General features: G+C 34.1%; 1 protein-coding gene across 1 annotated transcript; it reads right to left on the bottom strand.

Moving 5' to 3' along the window:
• Positions 1-9159: 9159 nt before the first annotated feature.
• Positions 9160-17724, bottom strand: LOC127718651 (uncharacterized). Its single transcript, XM_052224704.1, has 3 exons — positions 17715-17724; positions 15098-15169; positions 9160-9401 (listed from the first exon to the last, which is right to left on the bottom strand). The coding sequence occupies exons 1-3, from the start codon at positions 17722-17724 to the stop codon at positions 9160-9162; spliced, it is 324 nt and encodes a 107-aa protein (XP_052080664.1).
• Positions 17725-18562: the final 838 nt, after the last annotated feature.

Here is an 18562-nt window from a genome sequence, read left to right as displayed (position 1 = left end):
TTTGAATTTATTGTTCATTTGAACACAAAATACACACAGAGGTTTCATAACCTTCCTCGCCATTTGTTTTACTACAAATAAAATGCACTGTGGATCTACAGTTTGAACATTTTTTGTCATATAAATGATCTTGGTAAACCATGATGAACTTGAAATTAAATAGATTGCATATCATCGTCAGATATTTAAGTTTTGTTATTTTTTAAGATCCATGCCCACCAGCCCCAATCTTTTGTTAATGTATAAGGATGTAAAGAGTGTAATCTATATGAAATATAAGAGATGGTAGGAGGCTTTAAACAATTTAAATACTTACTGTTCACTTAAACTTTCAAGGAATAAGAAAACACAAACGACAAGTTATCTTTATTTAATTTTTATCAAACACAGGATCTTTGAATTATTGATAATCCCTGAAATCATACTAGGGAATTTGTAGAATAATTATATAAATGTTCAGTGATTATGTAAAATCACTGGTCATTTTCAGGGATTATATATAATCACTAATGATTTTGGTGATTCTACATAATCCCTGAAAAATCAGGGATTCTACAGAATCCCTGATTATACAAATTCACTGTAACATATACATTTATAAGACATATTGGTTTGTCTCCTTGTTGAATATGTATGGCTTGTATTCTGTTTCCACCGTCTATCAGTTCCTTTATATTTTCATTAATTTCTTTTTTCCAGATTATGGCTACTCCACCATATCCTCTTTTCATTGATACGTTGAAATCAGGGTCGTCATTATCGTCAACGTTTTTAGCTATGTATCCGCTATTTTCAGCAACTTCAGCTATGATTTTCTTTTCCGCATTGAAGAGCCAGTGTTCTTGAATGCATAACACCTGTACATCCCTTAACAAGTTTTTGATATAGAGAGCGTTTGACTTCACATTTTGTACATTGAGTGTACCTATAATGATATCCTCCCTTTTATCTTGTTTGATCGGCCGCTGCCTAAAAAATGATTTGGTTTCTTTCTATTCCCATCTTCTTTTGTTTCTAGATTGTCAGCCTGAACTAGTCCCTTTAGATGCTTAGGACCACCAACATTAGCCCCCCTTTGAGAGGGAAACTTCTGATGGCAGTCCGCTTCAAGCGGGGCGTCCCCACTAGAAGCCGTTGTTATAAGACCAGTTCTGGAAGTGACTTCTGCTTGATGGTTTACTTCTGTATGGGTTTTATCTTCATCATTTTTCGCGGTAGTCAAAGCAGCTGAATTTGTTAGATTGATGTTCATTCTAGCTTCTTCTGTTGGTTCTTTATCTACTTGGTTGATATTATCAGCCTGATTTGTTTGTTGTTGTAGTTGATTTTGTCTTTCAATTTCTTCTGCCTGACTTTGTTTAGCTATTACTGGCATGTTTATTCTTTGGTCATAGAATCTTTTATTGATGTTTCTTTGACTTTGTTCCTTTCTGTTTGTCTGTTGTTGACTATATCCTTGGTGGTAATTTATATTTTGTGGTATAGGTTGTGGAGCTATCCTATATTGCTGTTTGTATAAATGTGCATTTTGTATCATGTTAGTGTTGATACTGCCAGTTGGTATACCTCTATAGCCAGTGTAATAGTGGCTGCTTTGGCCATTTGCAGGTATAGCCTGTATTCTGCTATTGTGGTACATTGGCGCTTGTATATGGCCATGATTTATTCTGCTCTGCTCTGTTGGTATCTGGCTATAGTGTGGAGGTGCCAAATGATTCATGCATAGTGGATTGGCTTGATTAGGAATCCTGGATTGCTGATTTGTTAGCTGTACGCCAGTATGCTGATCACTCATTTGGTGTTGGTTTGTGTTCCTAGTATTATCCATATTCTGGTTATAAGGATAATATTCATGACTTCCTGGTCTTTGCCACATTCTTAGTTCTTTCTGTAGTTCCATTATTTGCAGTTTATTTCATAATTCATTCATTTCCATTTGATGTTTAATTCTTAGGTCTCTATTTTCCATTTCTAGCCTGAAGTTGTTCAGCATCATATCTACTTTGTTTATAGTCTGCTCCTGCGAGTTGTTGCTACAGTTACAATTTGGTTGATAGGATTTTAAATTACTTTTGTCAATGGTGCTTTCTTCTGTTTGCATCCTAAGTAAATTGATTGTATTTCTATAGTCTCTATTGGTATCTTCCATTATGACTAGTCTTGCTCTGCATTGTGCTAATTGATCTTCCAGCTGTTGAGTAGTTTCATTTATATTTTTGCACTTATATTGCCTTTTCGGTTTTGCTTTCATGTTTTTTGGCTCATCTACATTTTCTATTTGTTCATTTCTGCCATTCTGTAATATTTGGTTAGGCTGTTTGTATGTAGCCATTTTGTTCATTTCTAATTCTTCTGTGTTTGCATTTCCTGCTTCTTCCTTCGTAACATCATTTCTAGTTGGACAGTCTTTAGATGTATTGTCTGGCACGTTTTTAACTATATGGGCCATTTCTCTATATTCCTTTGTCGAGCCTTGTTCTTCTAGACTTACTTTTGGTATTGTTTCTTCTGTATCTATAATTGAGTCATTGCTTCTCATTGATATATTAACCATGTCCATGTCCATAATAGAGCAGCTCCTACATGAATACTGTTCTTCTTCAGTTTGGCTTATCCTTACAGGATCAATGTTTTCACATGTATAATGAAACAGTCGGCCGCATGCAATACAGTCTATGGATATTTCTGGTTGTGCTGTCTGATAACATGTGGCACAGTAGTTATGTATAGTAGACATGCTGACTGCACTTGTGTCCGGACTTGGTGTTGGTTCATCTTCTGACCATTCAATGGCTCTATTCCAGTTACTTAGAAGTTCTTCGTCAGTATTTTGTATACATTCTGCCCCTTTGGATACTAGTATTCTATTACTGTGGTTGGTTTTAGGCTGATGAGCTGTTGTTTTTACAAGTGACTCATTCTGTTTTGCTCTTATTTCTATATCGGCTTCATTTCTCTTGATTATGTTTATCTGTTCCTCTATCTGTTTGTTATATATCTTATGGTTCCCTCTTGATTTCATTCTTTCTTTTATATCTTCAATGTGTGTCAGGAAGTGTTCCATACCTTGGCCATTAACCTCTACCTTTGATGTAGTATGGAATAAATTGATACGATAGAGTTGTCTGTTACTACTTCTATTTCTGACCGAATGTGATGTTCTGATGCATAGCCCTTGATTATCATGCTGGTGTTTTGGCAAGAGCTTGTATGTAGAGTGTTGTTCAAAGTATATGTCTATTTCCCCCTTTATAATTTCATAAGCAGCTGCTGATAGCTCTAGGATGTAGTTTTGATGTTTCTGCTCAATTTGTATGTCCATTGTTCTATTACATGCTTCTAGCTTTTTGTCCAAGGCCCTGGTTTTATTGATACTAAAGTTTTCATATTTAGCTGGTGTATAGGGCTGAGGTTTGCTCTTGGTTCTTGCTGATGTTCTAGTCTGGATACTCATTTTTCACTTTAGATATTTATTTATTTTTTAACGAGGAAGTTCTATGTAGATTAATGTGCATTCAGCGGGGCGTCCCCCCTAAAAGCTTGCTCAAATAAGAATTTTCCAGTTAACTATTATATCTTCTGATGTCAGGGTTTAATGAGTATGTAGATATATATCTCTATATTTGTTAGTTATACACTATGGACTAGGGTTATATAAAAGCTGTTATATTTCTATATATGAATGCAATTAAATATGGTTGTTATAAAGTTTATATATATATGTATATAGTATTCTATTCTACTGTATTGATGATATTTATCTATAACATTGGTGGAGAATTTTGGTCGCTATTCTTCTCATCCAGAGCTTTGCTAATAAAGAGTTTGGATGTACACCGTCAGTTTTGTATAGATTAAAATTGTAGTATTCGTCAGTACCGCCTTTTCTTTTAGATGTTTTTCGAATGTCTAGATCAAATTTTGGTGATTTTTCTGCAGATTGGTTTATTTCTTGGATGAAGGTGTTTAATTGATATAACTGGTTTTGAAGTGTTTGATCGTCTTCACTTAAAATGTCCGGGTTTTTGTGGCCTTGTGATCTGTTCCAGCACTGAATGGAGTATGGCGGTACTTCTAAGAAGATGATTTCTGATTTTGGTTTTATTTTGGTGATGACAGCCTTAAGTTCAATAAATTTTCTTCTTAGATGTCGGACGTTTGAATCGTTTTGGTTCACAAGAGAGATGTATCTGGTAGTTTTGTTAAGTTCGGTTAAATTACAGGTTCCTAGCCAAATATAAAATGTGATGTTTTTGTGTTGATGACAGATAGATGGTAATTCTTTTTCGGCCCAATCAATAGTTTGCTGTACTTTTTGTCCTTTTTTTGTGATAAATTTTACATTTAGGAAGTCTTCAGTTGTAATGGCTCTCTTTATGTAGTTGCCTTTACTATCAGATATAATTATGGGTTGGCTTTGGGCTGTTTTATCCTGAATATCTCTCTTATTTACTATGAAGTATCTGCTTGACTTTACAACTTTAGTCTCAGACATATATCAGTCTTTGTGGGAACAGAGGACTAAATTTTCTTTTATCTTTCAAACACAGGATATTGGTTGAAACACAAGTATAGTGTGTTTAAAAGTTTGATTAAACTATATATATATGCAATAAATAGATTTAGCAAGAAAATAAAATAAGAGAGGGGGGGTCTAGACTACAGACTATGTGGTCAAAAATTTAAACTTAACTAGAATGGAAAAAAATTATTTAACTGTTCGAAATGATTATAAAGATGTCTGAATTATTTATTTTAATTATTTATAAGTCACAAAAAGACTTAGACTTACTGTCTGAAAAAATAAAATTTTATTTGTCAAAATTCAAATATGGCGCTGGAAATTAAATGGCCGTCCGGCAAGGCCTGCAAGAAAAGTTAGCTGGAAACACCGTGCAATTTACAAAAATGCCTGAAGTTATTAGTTAAAACAAGGTATAGTGACCTATAATATTAAATTGTGAGGATGCAAGTGCAAATAAAGACTTAGAAACTCTCCGTATTTGGATCTGTGATCTGTGCAAAATCTTCGTGCTGCTATACAACGTCCATTCGGAACAGTCAAGTGACGTCAGGCAACAATCACTTTTTAATTGTGACGTCAAATGTTTTGAATTATGATGTCGAAGTTTACCGCAACCTGACGTGTGATTTTACGCAATGGCGGACAAATTTGCATACAAGTGTAAATACCTCTCTTCTGCGAGATTTTTTTATATATAATATGAGGAGTGTGTTACCTGTGAAAGAATACGAAGTCTGAAATAAAACAAAATGTAAATATATATTTTTTTTATTTAAAGGGGCATTAGCTACGAGATATAAAAAAAAATAAAACATTTTGCAGCCAGTTTTGTTCAAATTTGTCAAAATAGGCTAAAAAACATCGCTGATGAATTATTCACTTGCAAGTGAATAATTCGACCTCAGTGAATTCTGTATTTATGTGACCTTCTATTAACCCCTCAGCTATAGAGATGGATTACACATGAAATATGTGTGTTCAGCTATTAAAAGGAAAAGAATGTCAACATTGAAAGTGAAACAAGGGTAAACTGTTTGGTTGACTGATTCGATCCACCAAAACTGTTTCTTATACGGGTAAAAACGATGATTAGCATATTTTTTTAACCTATAATATGTGATCAAACAGACCTAGAAAAATCCAATTGTACGAGTTCGCTATCTATTTATATCTATATCTATGTTCATATCGGGTTATATGACCGTCGGCAGTATTCGGAGGTCACCTCGATGGTTAATTAGATGGCGTCTAGACTAAAATACACACGAAATGCTGATACATATTATCGAGTTCATCCATTGTTAATTGTTCGTTTTAGACTTCTTGTAAGTTTGATATACGTTTTAGAAGTTATAAATCAAATATGAGAATTTGAGTCAAATCGTTGAACATGAATTTGGTACCTAATGCCCATAAACTACAGGTGAATGTACTAAGGCCATCAATTATTTTTACATTTTACAAATTATGAGATTAAAAATACGAAAACATTACTATCATTTAAAAAAACAATCCGGGCTGGAGAATAAATAACCCTTAACCAAACAGCCAAACAATGAATTCCCATATAAGAATAAGGAGATGTGATATAATTAATTGCCAATGAGACAACTATTCACCAAAGTTCAAATGAAATGGTTGTAAGCATTTATGTGCCACTGTGCAGCCTTCCCAGCATATTTCTAATTTCTGTTGAAAAAGTAATACGGAAATACGGAACAATGAAATCAAACAAAACTTTTGCGTCAATCACGTGCTATATCCTAATCGTCACATAGAAGCACTGGTATAATCTTTTGAACATAGTCCACGAAGGTTCAAGCCTCAGTTGCTAAAGATATTTCTCAGTTATAAATATTTTTAAAAATAACCTCTGCTTGTATATTACATCGACAGATCCAGGGGGTGTTCCGTGGGATGGAAGCACCCCCCTTTTTTTCGATTTTTTTTTTATTTTGTGAACGTTTCATGGTGTTCCGGGGGTTGAAACACCCCCTTTCAAAATGGCTGGATCTGCGCCTGTATTAGTATAAATTTGAAATGCAGGAAAACTAAGTCCATCTTTCAGTAAAATTCGAAAGAATGAAAAAAAAATATTTTCAAAATTTATGTCATGCATATATTATCGCTCAATCATCAATCTATTTAAAATATAGATCTCTGATTTCGTTATCCTCATATGTACGAGCACGCAAGTTGATATAGGTCTGAATTTTAATCAGATTGGCTCAATCATCTGCCCAAGTTTTATAACATTCAATTAAAATAATTAATAAAAAAAAGTTCTTTGTTTACTTAGTATTCAAGATCTGGTTGTTTTAAAAACGAATTCATATAAGTTCAGGTATTGGGCACTGCTGAGGTACCTTAAGGATGTACTTAGGTGAAATTAAAAAAATCAAGATTTCAAAATTGATACTATAAGTCGGAAGAGCATTAGTTAAGGAACAAAATAAGCTAAAAATATTGATAGGTCATGGAGCTCCTTTTCGAGATATTTGATTTTTAAAATATGGCGGGAAAATGCTGACTCGGACTTTTACCTTATATTTGCATTGGTATTATTTGGGTCTCAAATCAAAAGAAGGATAATCAAGAATCTGCTTAAATTTTGGCAAATGACCTTTTGTGAGCTATTAAGTCTTATATGAAAAGATAAATGGGTGTTATGGGGCAAAACATTTGCTAACATTTAGGTTTTTATTCTTCAAAAGTGTGGGTCACGGAGATTTTGTCAAGCTATAGGTTGTGCAAAATAGCTATAGGCCGATTTTGTATTGATTATACATGTAAAAAAACATTTTCTTTGATTGAAAGAAAACTAACAAAAGAGGCAAAGACCACGAGGGTTTGCTGCCAATACCCCCCCCCCCCCCCCCCCCGAACCAACTGTAACTAGCGGAAAAGGGAAGACATCATCCCCAAAGAGAGGCGAATTTTTTCAACATGCATCCCTTTACATGACGGTGTCTGCACCAACCTGAAAAAAGACTCATTTCATTAAAACATATCTTGTTTGTGTATTTTCCTTTGATTTACACATTTCCCTTATACATGTAACATAGCCTGCTTTTGTAACTCAATCCAATCTTAGCTCACCTGTCCCGAAGGGCCAAGTGTGAGCTTTTGCCATCACTAAGCGTCCGTCGTCTGTCGTCGTCCGTCGTCTGTCGTCGTCCGTTACCTTTTAGAAACTTCTCTGAAACTGGGCACGAAGGGTTAAAATTGGCCCTAAGAATTTGATGTTTTTGTAATCAGGCCAAAATACTACAAATTTCACATAGAAATAGTCGTGATAAAACTATTAATACAAAATCACTTCTTTTTGGCACATGACATTAAAAATGACTAAAAAATGACCCATAAAGTATGCATTATTTGCATTGTAACGTCAGTTTTAGTCAAATTTTCAATAATTCTTAACAGTTTTTAACATAATTTACTTCGGCCGCCACCCCTGATCCAGAACGTTTTTGTGTCTAGGGATTCAATATCATCATTGGCAACTTTTGGTTACAGAACATTTTTGATCCTAGGTTACGGCCAAGGGTTTCCTCAAGTTTTTAAGTCCGACAAATGTACAAATTCATCGTTTTTTGACAATATGGCTTGTCCAAAACGTGCTGACATTGAAGCCTAGAATGTACTCTAATGAAAAGATCTCTTTAACTTAGTAGTAAGGCTTTTGAAATAGATCCATTTAAGAACCAAATTATGCCCAATTTGATATTTTAAGATAAAGTTGAATTTCAAGGCCATATTTGGCCTAAAGTGAACCCTGTCCAACCAAACTTAGCCACAATCATCATTGGGGTATTTAGTTTTTAAAAATGTGTCCGACTACCACGCCTGCCAACCAATATGGCCAATTGCAACATGACTAAAAAAAGAACATAGACCTGGGTAAAATGCAAGTTTTGTATCTTGAAAACCACTCTACATAGAGAAAAATCAAACAACGGTAAACACGTTCCAAATGATGAGAATTACCTCTGTCTATTAACATTCAAACTCTCAGACGACTTCCTGTAGGAGTTATTACCCTATATGACGAATTTTACGATTTTATCTTGAAAACTATAATAGAAATGTAGAATCTTTAAAAATCAAAAATAATCAGCATGACAAGATCTGCAAATAGGTCAGCTTAAAAGTACATAAGTTTTTGTAGATGAATTTGTCAGTTGTTTTTTTTTTCTAGGAGTAATTGCCCTTAAATGACGATCTTAGCTTTTTTTTGTGTTTTGGGCAAAAAATATATATAGATGAAAGGGAGAAAATTTGTAAAAAAAAAAAGAAAAAAAAAGAAGATCAGCAATACAGTTTCAACAAAAAAAGATTTTAGTCTTGAATATATTCTAGTCAAAAATGTTGGAGAGTGTCCATTGATGAATATGCACATAAACCTAGGTGAGAGACACAGGCTCTTTAGGACCCCTAGTTTATTATAAATTCGTTCATGTAGTATCACAAATACCCTTAATCACACCAATATACAAGTTTAAACAATAATATTCAACAACATTTAGTTTATATTCGGTAAAATTAACTTTATTTAACAAAAGAAAAGGCAAGGATGTGGTCAACTATTCTCAATACATGTACATGTATTTTCAAACGATTCTGTGATGTAATCACTTGAAACAGACAACACAAGACATGGGTGCCGTGTCGTAGTACGGAGGACAAGGCAGTGAACCACACTTAGCTTCAACTTTAAAAAATAGTTTGCCATTAGCATTGGAACCACCTCCTTTTCGATACTGTGCCATGTGATCGACACATACGTATTCAGAACCTGCTGCATGTTTGTTTGCATTGGCAGCCAGTCTCCCATAATATTCTTGATGCCAGTTGCCATAACAATGTATTTTTCCTGGAATCATGTGCACAGATGACCTGCTGACGGCTCTACAAACAGCACAGGGAACATCATTATCATATTAACCTTGACCGAAATAATTGTCTTGATATTCTGCACCATGTATAGTCGCATCACTACGGAAGCCGATAAGGGCCATTCAAAAAAAAATTTTTATGTCGTAATTACGACATAACATGTCGTAATAACGACATCTCTTTGTCGTAATTTCGACATAACATGTCGTTAAAACGACATAACATGTCGTTCAAACGACATCGCTATGTCGTAATTTCGACATAACATGTCGTTATAACGACATCGCTATGTCGTAATTTCGACATAACAAGTCGTAATAACGACATCACTATAGCTATGTCGTAATTACGACATAGCTATGTCGTAAAAACGACATCGCTATATATATAAAAGAATATGTATTATGATTGCCAAGAGACTAAATGACACAGAAATAAGCAACTATAGGTCATCATAATGCCCTCAATAATGAGAAAAGCCCCCGCATAGTCAGCTATGAAAGAGGGACGAGAGATACCAGAGGGAGAGTCCCCGAAATGACAGCTGTTTAACAATTTAATTCAAACGAGTGAAAATAACGGTTTTAATAATGTACAAACAAAGACCGAAACACGAATATGTAACACAGCAACAAATGACAACCACTGAATTACAGACTCCTGACCGCTATCTGATAATAACGACAACCTTATAGTTTAACTTTTCACTTTTTGAAGCGATAGGAATTTCAAAATGGTCGCCAGTAAAGGCAAAGTTTGTATCGTAAACAAATTCATCTTTTTTTTTTTTTAGAATATTGAACACTTTATGCAATCAAGCTTAATTAAAATTATTCACTAGCACCTCAGACTTGCACATACTAGAACTTTATTTATAATCAAGTCAAATGAGACCCAGTTGAATAGGGGAGCAATTCAAGCTCCCTGGATCCTCTAATTATGTTTGGCATTGCAGGTTCTGAATAAGATGAATTTTAAGCTTTTCCCAATAAAGACTATGTTAAACTTTGGACTCATAGTGCTCAGACCCACGGATCTCTGTACCTTCATTTGTACACACTTGAATCTTAATGAACTACTGAGGCTTGAAGCAAATTATAACTGTATTGCTATTGTTGGTTCTTAATGAGATTCTTCAAGCGTCCTCCCCATTGAAGCCCTATTAAAACTTTGTACCCCAAGTTTTTTTAACCTCTGTTCCCCAGGACAACTATTCCTACAAACTTAGAGGGAGGTTTGGGATCCCGCTAACATGTTTAACCCCGCCACATTCTTAATGTATGTGTCTGTCCCAAGTCTTTAATTTACATATTTGTTTTTCGTTTATTTTTGTACATAGAATAGGCCGCTAGTTTTTCTCGTTTGAATTGTATTACATTTGTCATTTCGGGGCCTTTTATGGCTGACTATGCGGTATGGGCTGTGATCATTGTTGAAGGCCGTACGGTGACCTATAATTGTTAATTTCTGTGTCATTTGGTTTCTTGTTGAGAGTTGCGTTTTTGAACAAACCAGCGTATCCCAAAGCCTTGATAACCTCTGTAGGCCCCAAATAAGACGAAAAAACATCAAAATTGGAGAGAAAACAGAAAATAAATGGTTTCTAACCTCAGGGATATTAACCCTTGGCATGCTGAATTGTTATCAGAAATTGTCTAAATTTCGAGTATTTGTAAAAATATGGAAATGATATGCAAATGAGCTGTGCCCTGATGCTGATGCATACTGATTGCATTAAATCTAAGATAGCCAAGGGTTAATATCCCTGAGGTTAGAAACAATTTTTTTTCAGTTTTCTCTCCAATTTTGATGTTTTTTTTCCGTCTTATTTGGGGCCTACAGAGGTTATCAAGGCCTTGGGATACGCTGGTTTGTTCAAAAACGCAACTCTCAACAAGAAACCAAATGACACAGAAATTTACAATTAAAGTCACCGTACGGCCTTCAACAATGATCACAGCCCATACCGCATAGTCAGCCATAAAAGGCCCCGAAATGACAAATGTAATACAATTCAAACGTGAAAAACTAGCGGCCTATTTTATGTACAAAAATAAACGAAAAACAAATATGTAAATTAAAGACTTGGGACATACACATACATAAAGAATGTGGCGGGGTTAAACATGTTAGCGGAATCCTAACCCTCCCCTTAAGTTTGTAGGAATAGTTGCCCTGGGGAACAGTGGTTAAAAGAACTTGGGGTACAAAGTTTTAATAGGGCTTCAATGGGGAGGACGCTTGAAGAATCTCATTAAGAACCAACAATAGCAATGCAGTAATAATTTGCATCAAGCCTCAGTAGTTACTGTACATTTAGATTCAAGTGTGTACAAATGAAGGTACAGAGATCCGTGGGTCTGAGCACTATGAGTCCAAAGTTTAACATAGTCTTTATTGGGAAAAGCTTAAAATTCATCTTATTCAGAACCTGCAATGGAAATGCAGGACTTCATAATTTACACAAATCTGTACATGCCAAACATAATTAGAGGCTCCAAGGAGCTTGAATTGCTCCCCTATTCAACTGGGTCTCATTTGACTTGATTATAAATAAAGTTCTAGTATGTGCAAGTCTGAGGTGCAAGTGAATAACTTTAATTAAGCTTGATTGCATATAGTGTTCATTATTCTAAAAAAAAAAGATGAATTTGTTTCCGCTACAAACTTTGCCTTTACTGACAACCATTTTGAAATGCCTATCGCATCAAAAAGTGAAAAGTTAAACTATAAGGTTGCCGTTATTATCACATAGCGGTCAGGAGTCTGTAATTCAGTGGTTGTCATTTGTTTGCTGTGTTACATATTCGTTTTTCGGTCTTTGTTTGTACATTATTAAAACCGTTATTTTCATTCGTTTGAATTAAATTATTAAACAGCTGTCATGTCGGGGACTCTCCCATTGGTATCTTTCGTCTCTCTTTTATAGCTGACTATGCGGGGGCTTTTCTCATTATTGAGGCCATTATGATGACCTATAGTTGTTAATTTCTGTGTCATTAAGTCTCTTGGCAATCATAATACATATTCTTTTATATATATATATAGCGATGTCGTTATTACGACATAGCTATGTCGTTATTACGACATAGTGATGTCGTAATAACGACATGTTATGTCGAAATTACGACATAGCGATGTCGTTATAACGACATGTTATGTCGAAATTACGACATAGTGATGTCGTTATAACGACATGTTATGTCGAAATTACGATATAGCGATGTCGTTATAACGACATGTTATGTCGAAATTACGACATGCTATGTCGTAATTACGACATAATTTTTTTTTTTAATGGCCCTTATCGGCTTCCGTACATCACCGCCTGGTGAGTCGTCTTTAATAAATTCAGGATTGTTTGGCAAACACACATAGTTTACAGCAGAGCCTGTGTAACCATACCAGCAGCCACCAGCAATCCCTTCATTCATAAAAGAATAGATTATGCACACAAATATGTTGTAGAAGACTATATATGTTGCTCTCTAAATGTAATGTTGTCGTGGGTTGCTGTCTGATTGACATATATCCAACATTTCTTTTAATTAAGTGAGTACCCAACACAAAAATACACTAAAATAGATTTGGCTCGTTTCATAAAATTTTACAAAATATTTACTTAAACCTGTTGACAAAATTCTAAAAATTTCAAGAAATTTGAACCACACAATTTACAGGAATAATTTCATTGGATATATATCAAAAATTTGACTTACACTAATTTTGATCATTGAGAAGCTTGATTTATTTTTATAAATAATATGGGATTAAAACTTTCGTCAGTTTTTTAAAAAGAGTGTTCTGTACCCCTTAAAATTAAGGATGTTACGTTTTCTCCTATTTTTTTTTTTTTTTTTTTTTTATTATAAATAAATTTGGTGAGCTTGTTCCTAGTTCTTTATTTGTACAAATTCCATTATCTACGTTTACTGTATTGACGGCATAGGTCAATATCCTTGATGAAATTAATTGTTTGCATATCACCATAAACCGACGTCAAAAGTTGACTTAATTGTTTTGTCTTATATTCAGGAAAGCAGATTCTGCAACTTCAACTTGCGCATTTTTTTCTCGACTTTTATTCTAGAATTTTTTTCATATTTTAAACGTTTTGTGGTAAATTAAAAAATTTAAAGAAAGACGTTTTGCCTATTGCAATTGACTTTAATTTGTTTGGTTTTGTTTGATTGTTTTGTTTTTCACAGTACAATATCATTTTCTATCATAAATTACCAAGATGAATACGTAATAGTATATTTGTAAGCTAGCCTTCTAACAAATATGAATACAAAATAAATGTATATATAACAAGCGGGATAGTATAAAGTGATATATGTGCCTCAAACTTGCAGAAAGTAACAATAATGTGAACCCAGATTCTGACCTTTGTAATATCATAATGTACTCTGTAATGTTCGAACTGACAATCTAAATCAATGCATTACAAGAATCCAAAAGTATATGATATTTCTGCTACTTGAAAAAAAAATATTCGTGTGAATGGTGGTAAGAAAAATAGAAAAGAAAATTTCGATTGTTTAGTTTTCATGACAATAAACCATGACGATGTATCATTTTTCATGTTTTGTACATGTATAAGCACACTAAAATATTGTTATTGTTATGACTTGAAAAATTATTAAAGCTTCTTTTAGAATAAATGTTGTTATTGTTTTGCTGTGGGTAATGTTTCTACCAAAGAAATAAACTAAAATAAAATCGAATACATACGAAGCAAAGACTGTACCTAAGCATTTTATGTATGGTCCGCGGAAATTGAGTGTAATTTTAACACAGCTGCGATGTTGAGCCTCATTTCTAAATAACGACCTATTTGAATCAAATATAATATAAAGTCCATATTGTGCTTGTGGCGCTCCGCGTGAAGATTCATTTCATTTTTTCTTTAATTGCAATAAATACACCGATATAAGGAACGATCTATTAACCAACATTCATCGTCTACAAGTGACAATAAATCTACAGTTGCTCACTGAGGGTAGCCAAACTTTAACATGCGAGGAAAACTGTGAAATCTTTAAAGAAGTCTTTAAAAATACAAAAAAATCAAAAAGATTCCTTGTAGTTTATTCAAATAAGATATGAATAAACAAAAACACCGTGTCCACAGAATTTCATTTATTTTTTATTTTTTATTTTTTTTTCATATTTATATTATTTCCTATTTTTTTTTTTTTTTTTGTCTTTTATTTCTAATATTTTTTTTCTCTTTTTCTCAATTCTCTATCCTTTTCCATGTTAATTGTGTTAGGCTTTTTTTTTTTCTTCTCAGACTGTGCAAATGCCTCATTTTAGTATTACCTTTAATATATATCTACTGAACTCAAATATTACAATAACAATTATACAGAGCATGCACAGTAACTGTGCATGCTCTGTATAATTGTTATTGTAATATTATGTAAAGAAGAAGACTTCATAAGTTGGTTAAACTTGTGTACGATCCTTTTTGTAGCTTTGAGCAAATAAAATTGTTATAAAATCGAAATTGTTCTTTCATTTTGTAAACTATCTATATACACTACGTTATTATAATATCAAACAGATGTTTATCTTTTCTTATTCATTTGTATTTCTTGGCTTTATGCATTTTCTTTATTGTTAAATGGGACATAATGTCACCTCCCCTGTACTAATTAGTTAAATCACCTGTATAAACTAATTCTGTTCCGTTAGATGGACAATCCTCTCTTCCCCATCTGGTATAAACAGATCCTACAACTAATGCAAATTCAAAATAAAAATATAATGAAATTTACAGGATGTAAAATCTCAATTCAAAATGTAAACATAATGAAAAGGGTGCAAAATCTCAATTCAAAATGTAAATATAATGAAAAGGGTGTAAAATATCCTGACATCCGTAATACTAGTACATATATATTACCAAAATTATACACTTCGTCAATTATGTCAATCCACACTTTTTTGGGATTATTTTACAACCACTGGATCGATACCACTACTGGTGATTTATTGTCCACGAGGATATCACCAGTTCAAGAATCAGCAATTTTGGGTTGACATGAAATATCATTGATATTGAATTATCCAATACACTAACGTTTTCTACCCAAGGCATAGATTTCTGAGCCACTTTTGTCACAACGTTTTCGGTATTTTCGGTTTCTAATTAACAAGATTAATGCTCTTTTAAAACAATTTGGCCTTCAACCTGTTTTGATTCGAGCGCTAGCCTACTTGTGAGTCTGATGTACACGAATTGCGCGTCTGTCGTATCTATTATAAACTTGGTATCTGTGGTGAGATTTTTGTGTATAGAATCAATTAAAAAGGAAAATATATAGTTTTACAAATTAAATGCATTGCACAGTCAGCAATGAATGTTTCATCTGTCTTTCTGTTTATGCGTATAATATATTTTTTTCGTTTTTAGAAACTCGCTGATCTGCGTTTCAAGATAATGAACACTAATTATAACATTTCGAACCCTAAAACGAATCTTAAATATCGAAACTTTTTAAACCATCATGTGAAAAAGCAGTTATGAGTCTTATGTAGACAAATAGCGCGTCTCACGTATCAATTATAAGTTGGTATCTGTGATGAGATTGTTTTGTATATGTTCCGGACAATATGCGTATTTGAACCATACGTGTATGGTCATGACCATATGCGTATATACTCATATGGTCCGACCATTTTTGCATGGTCTTTATTAATTTGTCTTTACGAAACACAATATCGATATGTCGACTCCAGAAATAACTATATGAACTGTTAAGCAAGAAGTCAACTGTTTTACTCATTTAATTTAGCAATTGGAGGACTGAACCCTCATTTTTTATTTTGGTGTTTCATTTTGTTTTTTGTAAATTAAAATTTCTTAAACATTTCAAATTAATTTTAGATATCTAACTTGTTCATGCTCCTCATTATATGATTTACAATTACAGTAGTTTATACGTATTGACCCCTATTCTTCGGTAGAAACCACTGTAAATGTAAGATTGTATGAATGAGAGTATGAACACATCAGTTAAGTGAAAATAAATTAGAAGAAATTATAGAAAATCTTATCTAAACGCCGGGGAAAAGAAAACAAAGTGTCCATGCCCCAAAACACCTGTGGATTCACGTACGGACGAAACTGTCGACAAGATAAAGGTGTTTAAAAATTAATTCTAGATAGCGAAGGCACGACAACAAATATACAAAGATTCAGACAATATGTAACAAAGATAAAGGATTTCGGTTAATAACTTGTGACGATTTTTGTTCAGAGAACGAGTTGTGTCTGTTAAGGAAGTTTGATTTTTTTCGAACTATACTTATATGATCTGAATACTCATATGGTCCGGCCCGTTAATAACAAAACGAGTATGTACTCATATGGTCCGACTATACGCGTATGGTCAGACCATATGAGTATACCCATACGGTCATGACCATACGCTTACGGTCCAAATACTCATATGGTCCGGAACATATATATATAGAATCAGTTAATTGAAAGTATATAGTTTTACAGATTAAATGCATCGCACAGTCAGTTTAACAGATACAATGTATTGCTCCAAACGTTATATATAATATATGGTGTCAATCAAGACATCTTGATAATGTCAGCGAATTTTTTGTTTGAATCAGAGTGATTTTTCTCAAAGTTAACCCGAATAATTCAGTCCCTCCCTTAACGACTGAATTATTCGGGTTATCTCAAAGTACGCGTTATCTCTCCTAAAACAAAATACTTGTATCTACGTCGGTCATTGATTTAATGATACAAAGCAGGACCAATTTTTTCAATTTGTCTTTTAGTTTTGAGTGGGGTATACTTGTGTAAGGGTAGAAAAGTCAAATGTTTTAACACTATTGCAAGAAGAGGAAAACATGGGTTATGTAAATATCTAATCATAAAACTTCACGAGAGTCTGAAATGGAGGGAAACATGCTTTTCAATTACAACGATGAGAAAATATTTCACTGGTTTTAATAACACAGACACTGGAAAACGACAAAGCAGAAAATACAACACTCAAAACTTCTATCAAAAGCACCTTTAAAACAAAAGCTATTGTCAGTTTGGTGAACTCATGTGTTCCGTAAGTATATGCAGATCCTGCGCGATCAGTAGTATGCGTCTTGTTGCTATTAAAAATCTGTGATAAGTCGCATAGACGTTTATGCGACAATGGAGGACAAGAAGAAGATATTGTGACTAAGACATGTGGCATATACCTGAGGCCATGACTAAGACATGTGGCACATACCCGAGGCCAAGAATAACTCATGTGGCACTTACCCGAGGTCATGTCTAAGACATGTGACACATACCCGAGGCCATGACTAAGACATGTGGCACATACCCGAGGGCAAGAATAACACATGTTAACAAGGGAAAGATGTGACTAAGACATGTGGCACATGCCCGAAGCCAAGAATAACACAATTAAACAAGAGGAATACATTTAGACTAAGACATGTGGCACATAACCGAGGCCAAGAATAACACATGTTACAAGAGGAAGATATTGTGACTAAGGCATGTGGCACATACCCGAGGCCAAGAATAACACACGGCCAATATACTACTTATCGCTATTTGGAAATCTGCGCCTGTTGACCCGAGATTCTGTGCCGCTTGAACTATTGACGTCATACAACAATCACTTTTCCATTGTGGCGTCAGATATTTTGTATTATGACGTCAAAATATTACGGGAACCTTTGTGATGTCCAGTAATGGCGGACAAATAGCGATAAGGTGTATTAACACATGTTAACAAGAGGAAGATCATGTGACTAAGACATGTGGCACATACCCGAGGACAATATTAACACATGTTAACAAGAGAAAGATATTGTGATTAAGACATGTGGCACATACCCGAGGACAAGACTAACACATGTTAACAAGAGAAAGATATTGTGATTAAGACATGTGGCACATACCCGAGGACAAGACTAACACATGTTAACAAGGGAAAGATATTGTGATTAAGACATGTGGCACATACCCGAGGACAAGACTAACACATGTTAACAAGAGAAAGATATTGTGATTAAGACATGTGGCACATACCCGAGGACAAGACTAACACATGTTAACAAGGGAAAGATATTGTGATTAAGACATGTGGCACATACCCG

This window comes from Mytilus californianus, unplaced genomic scaffold (assembly GCF_021869535.1).
Source record: "Mytilus californianus isolate M0D057914Y unplaced genomic scaffold, xbMytCali1.0.p SCAF_10, whole genome shotgun sequence".
Lineage (NCBI taxonomy): Eukaryota > Metazoa > Mollusca > Bivalvia > Mytilida > Mytilidae > Mytilus > Mytilus californianus.
The sequence above is the reverse complement of the archived record's forward strand: the minus strand, read 5'-3'. Positions and strand labels throughout refer to the sequence as shown.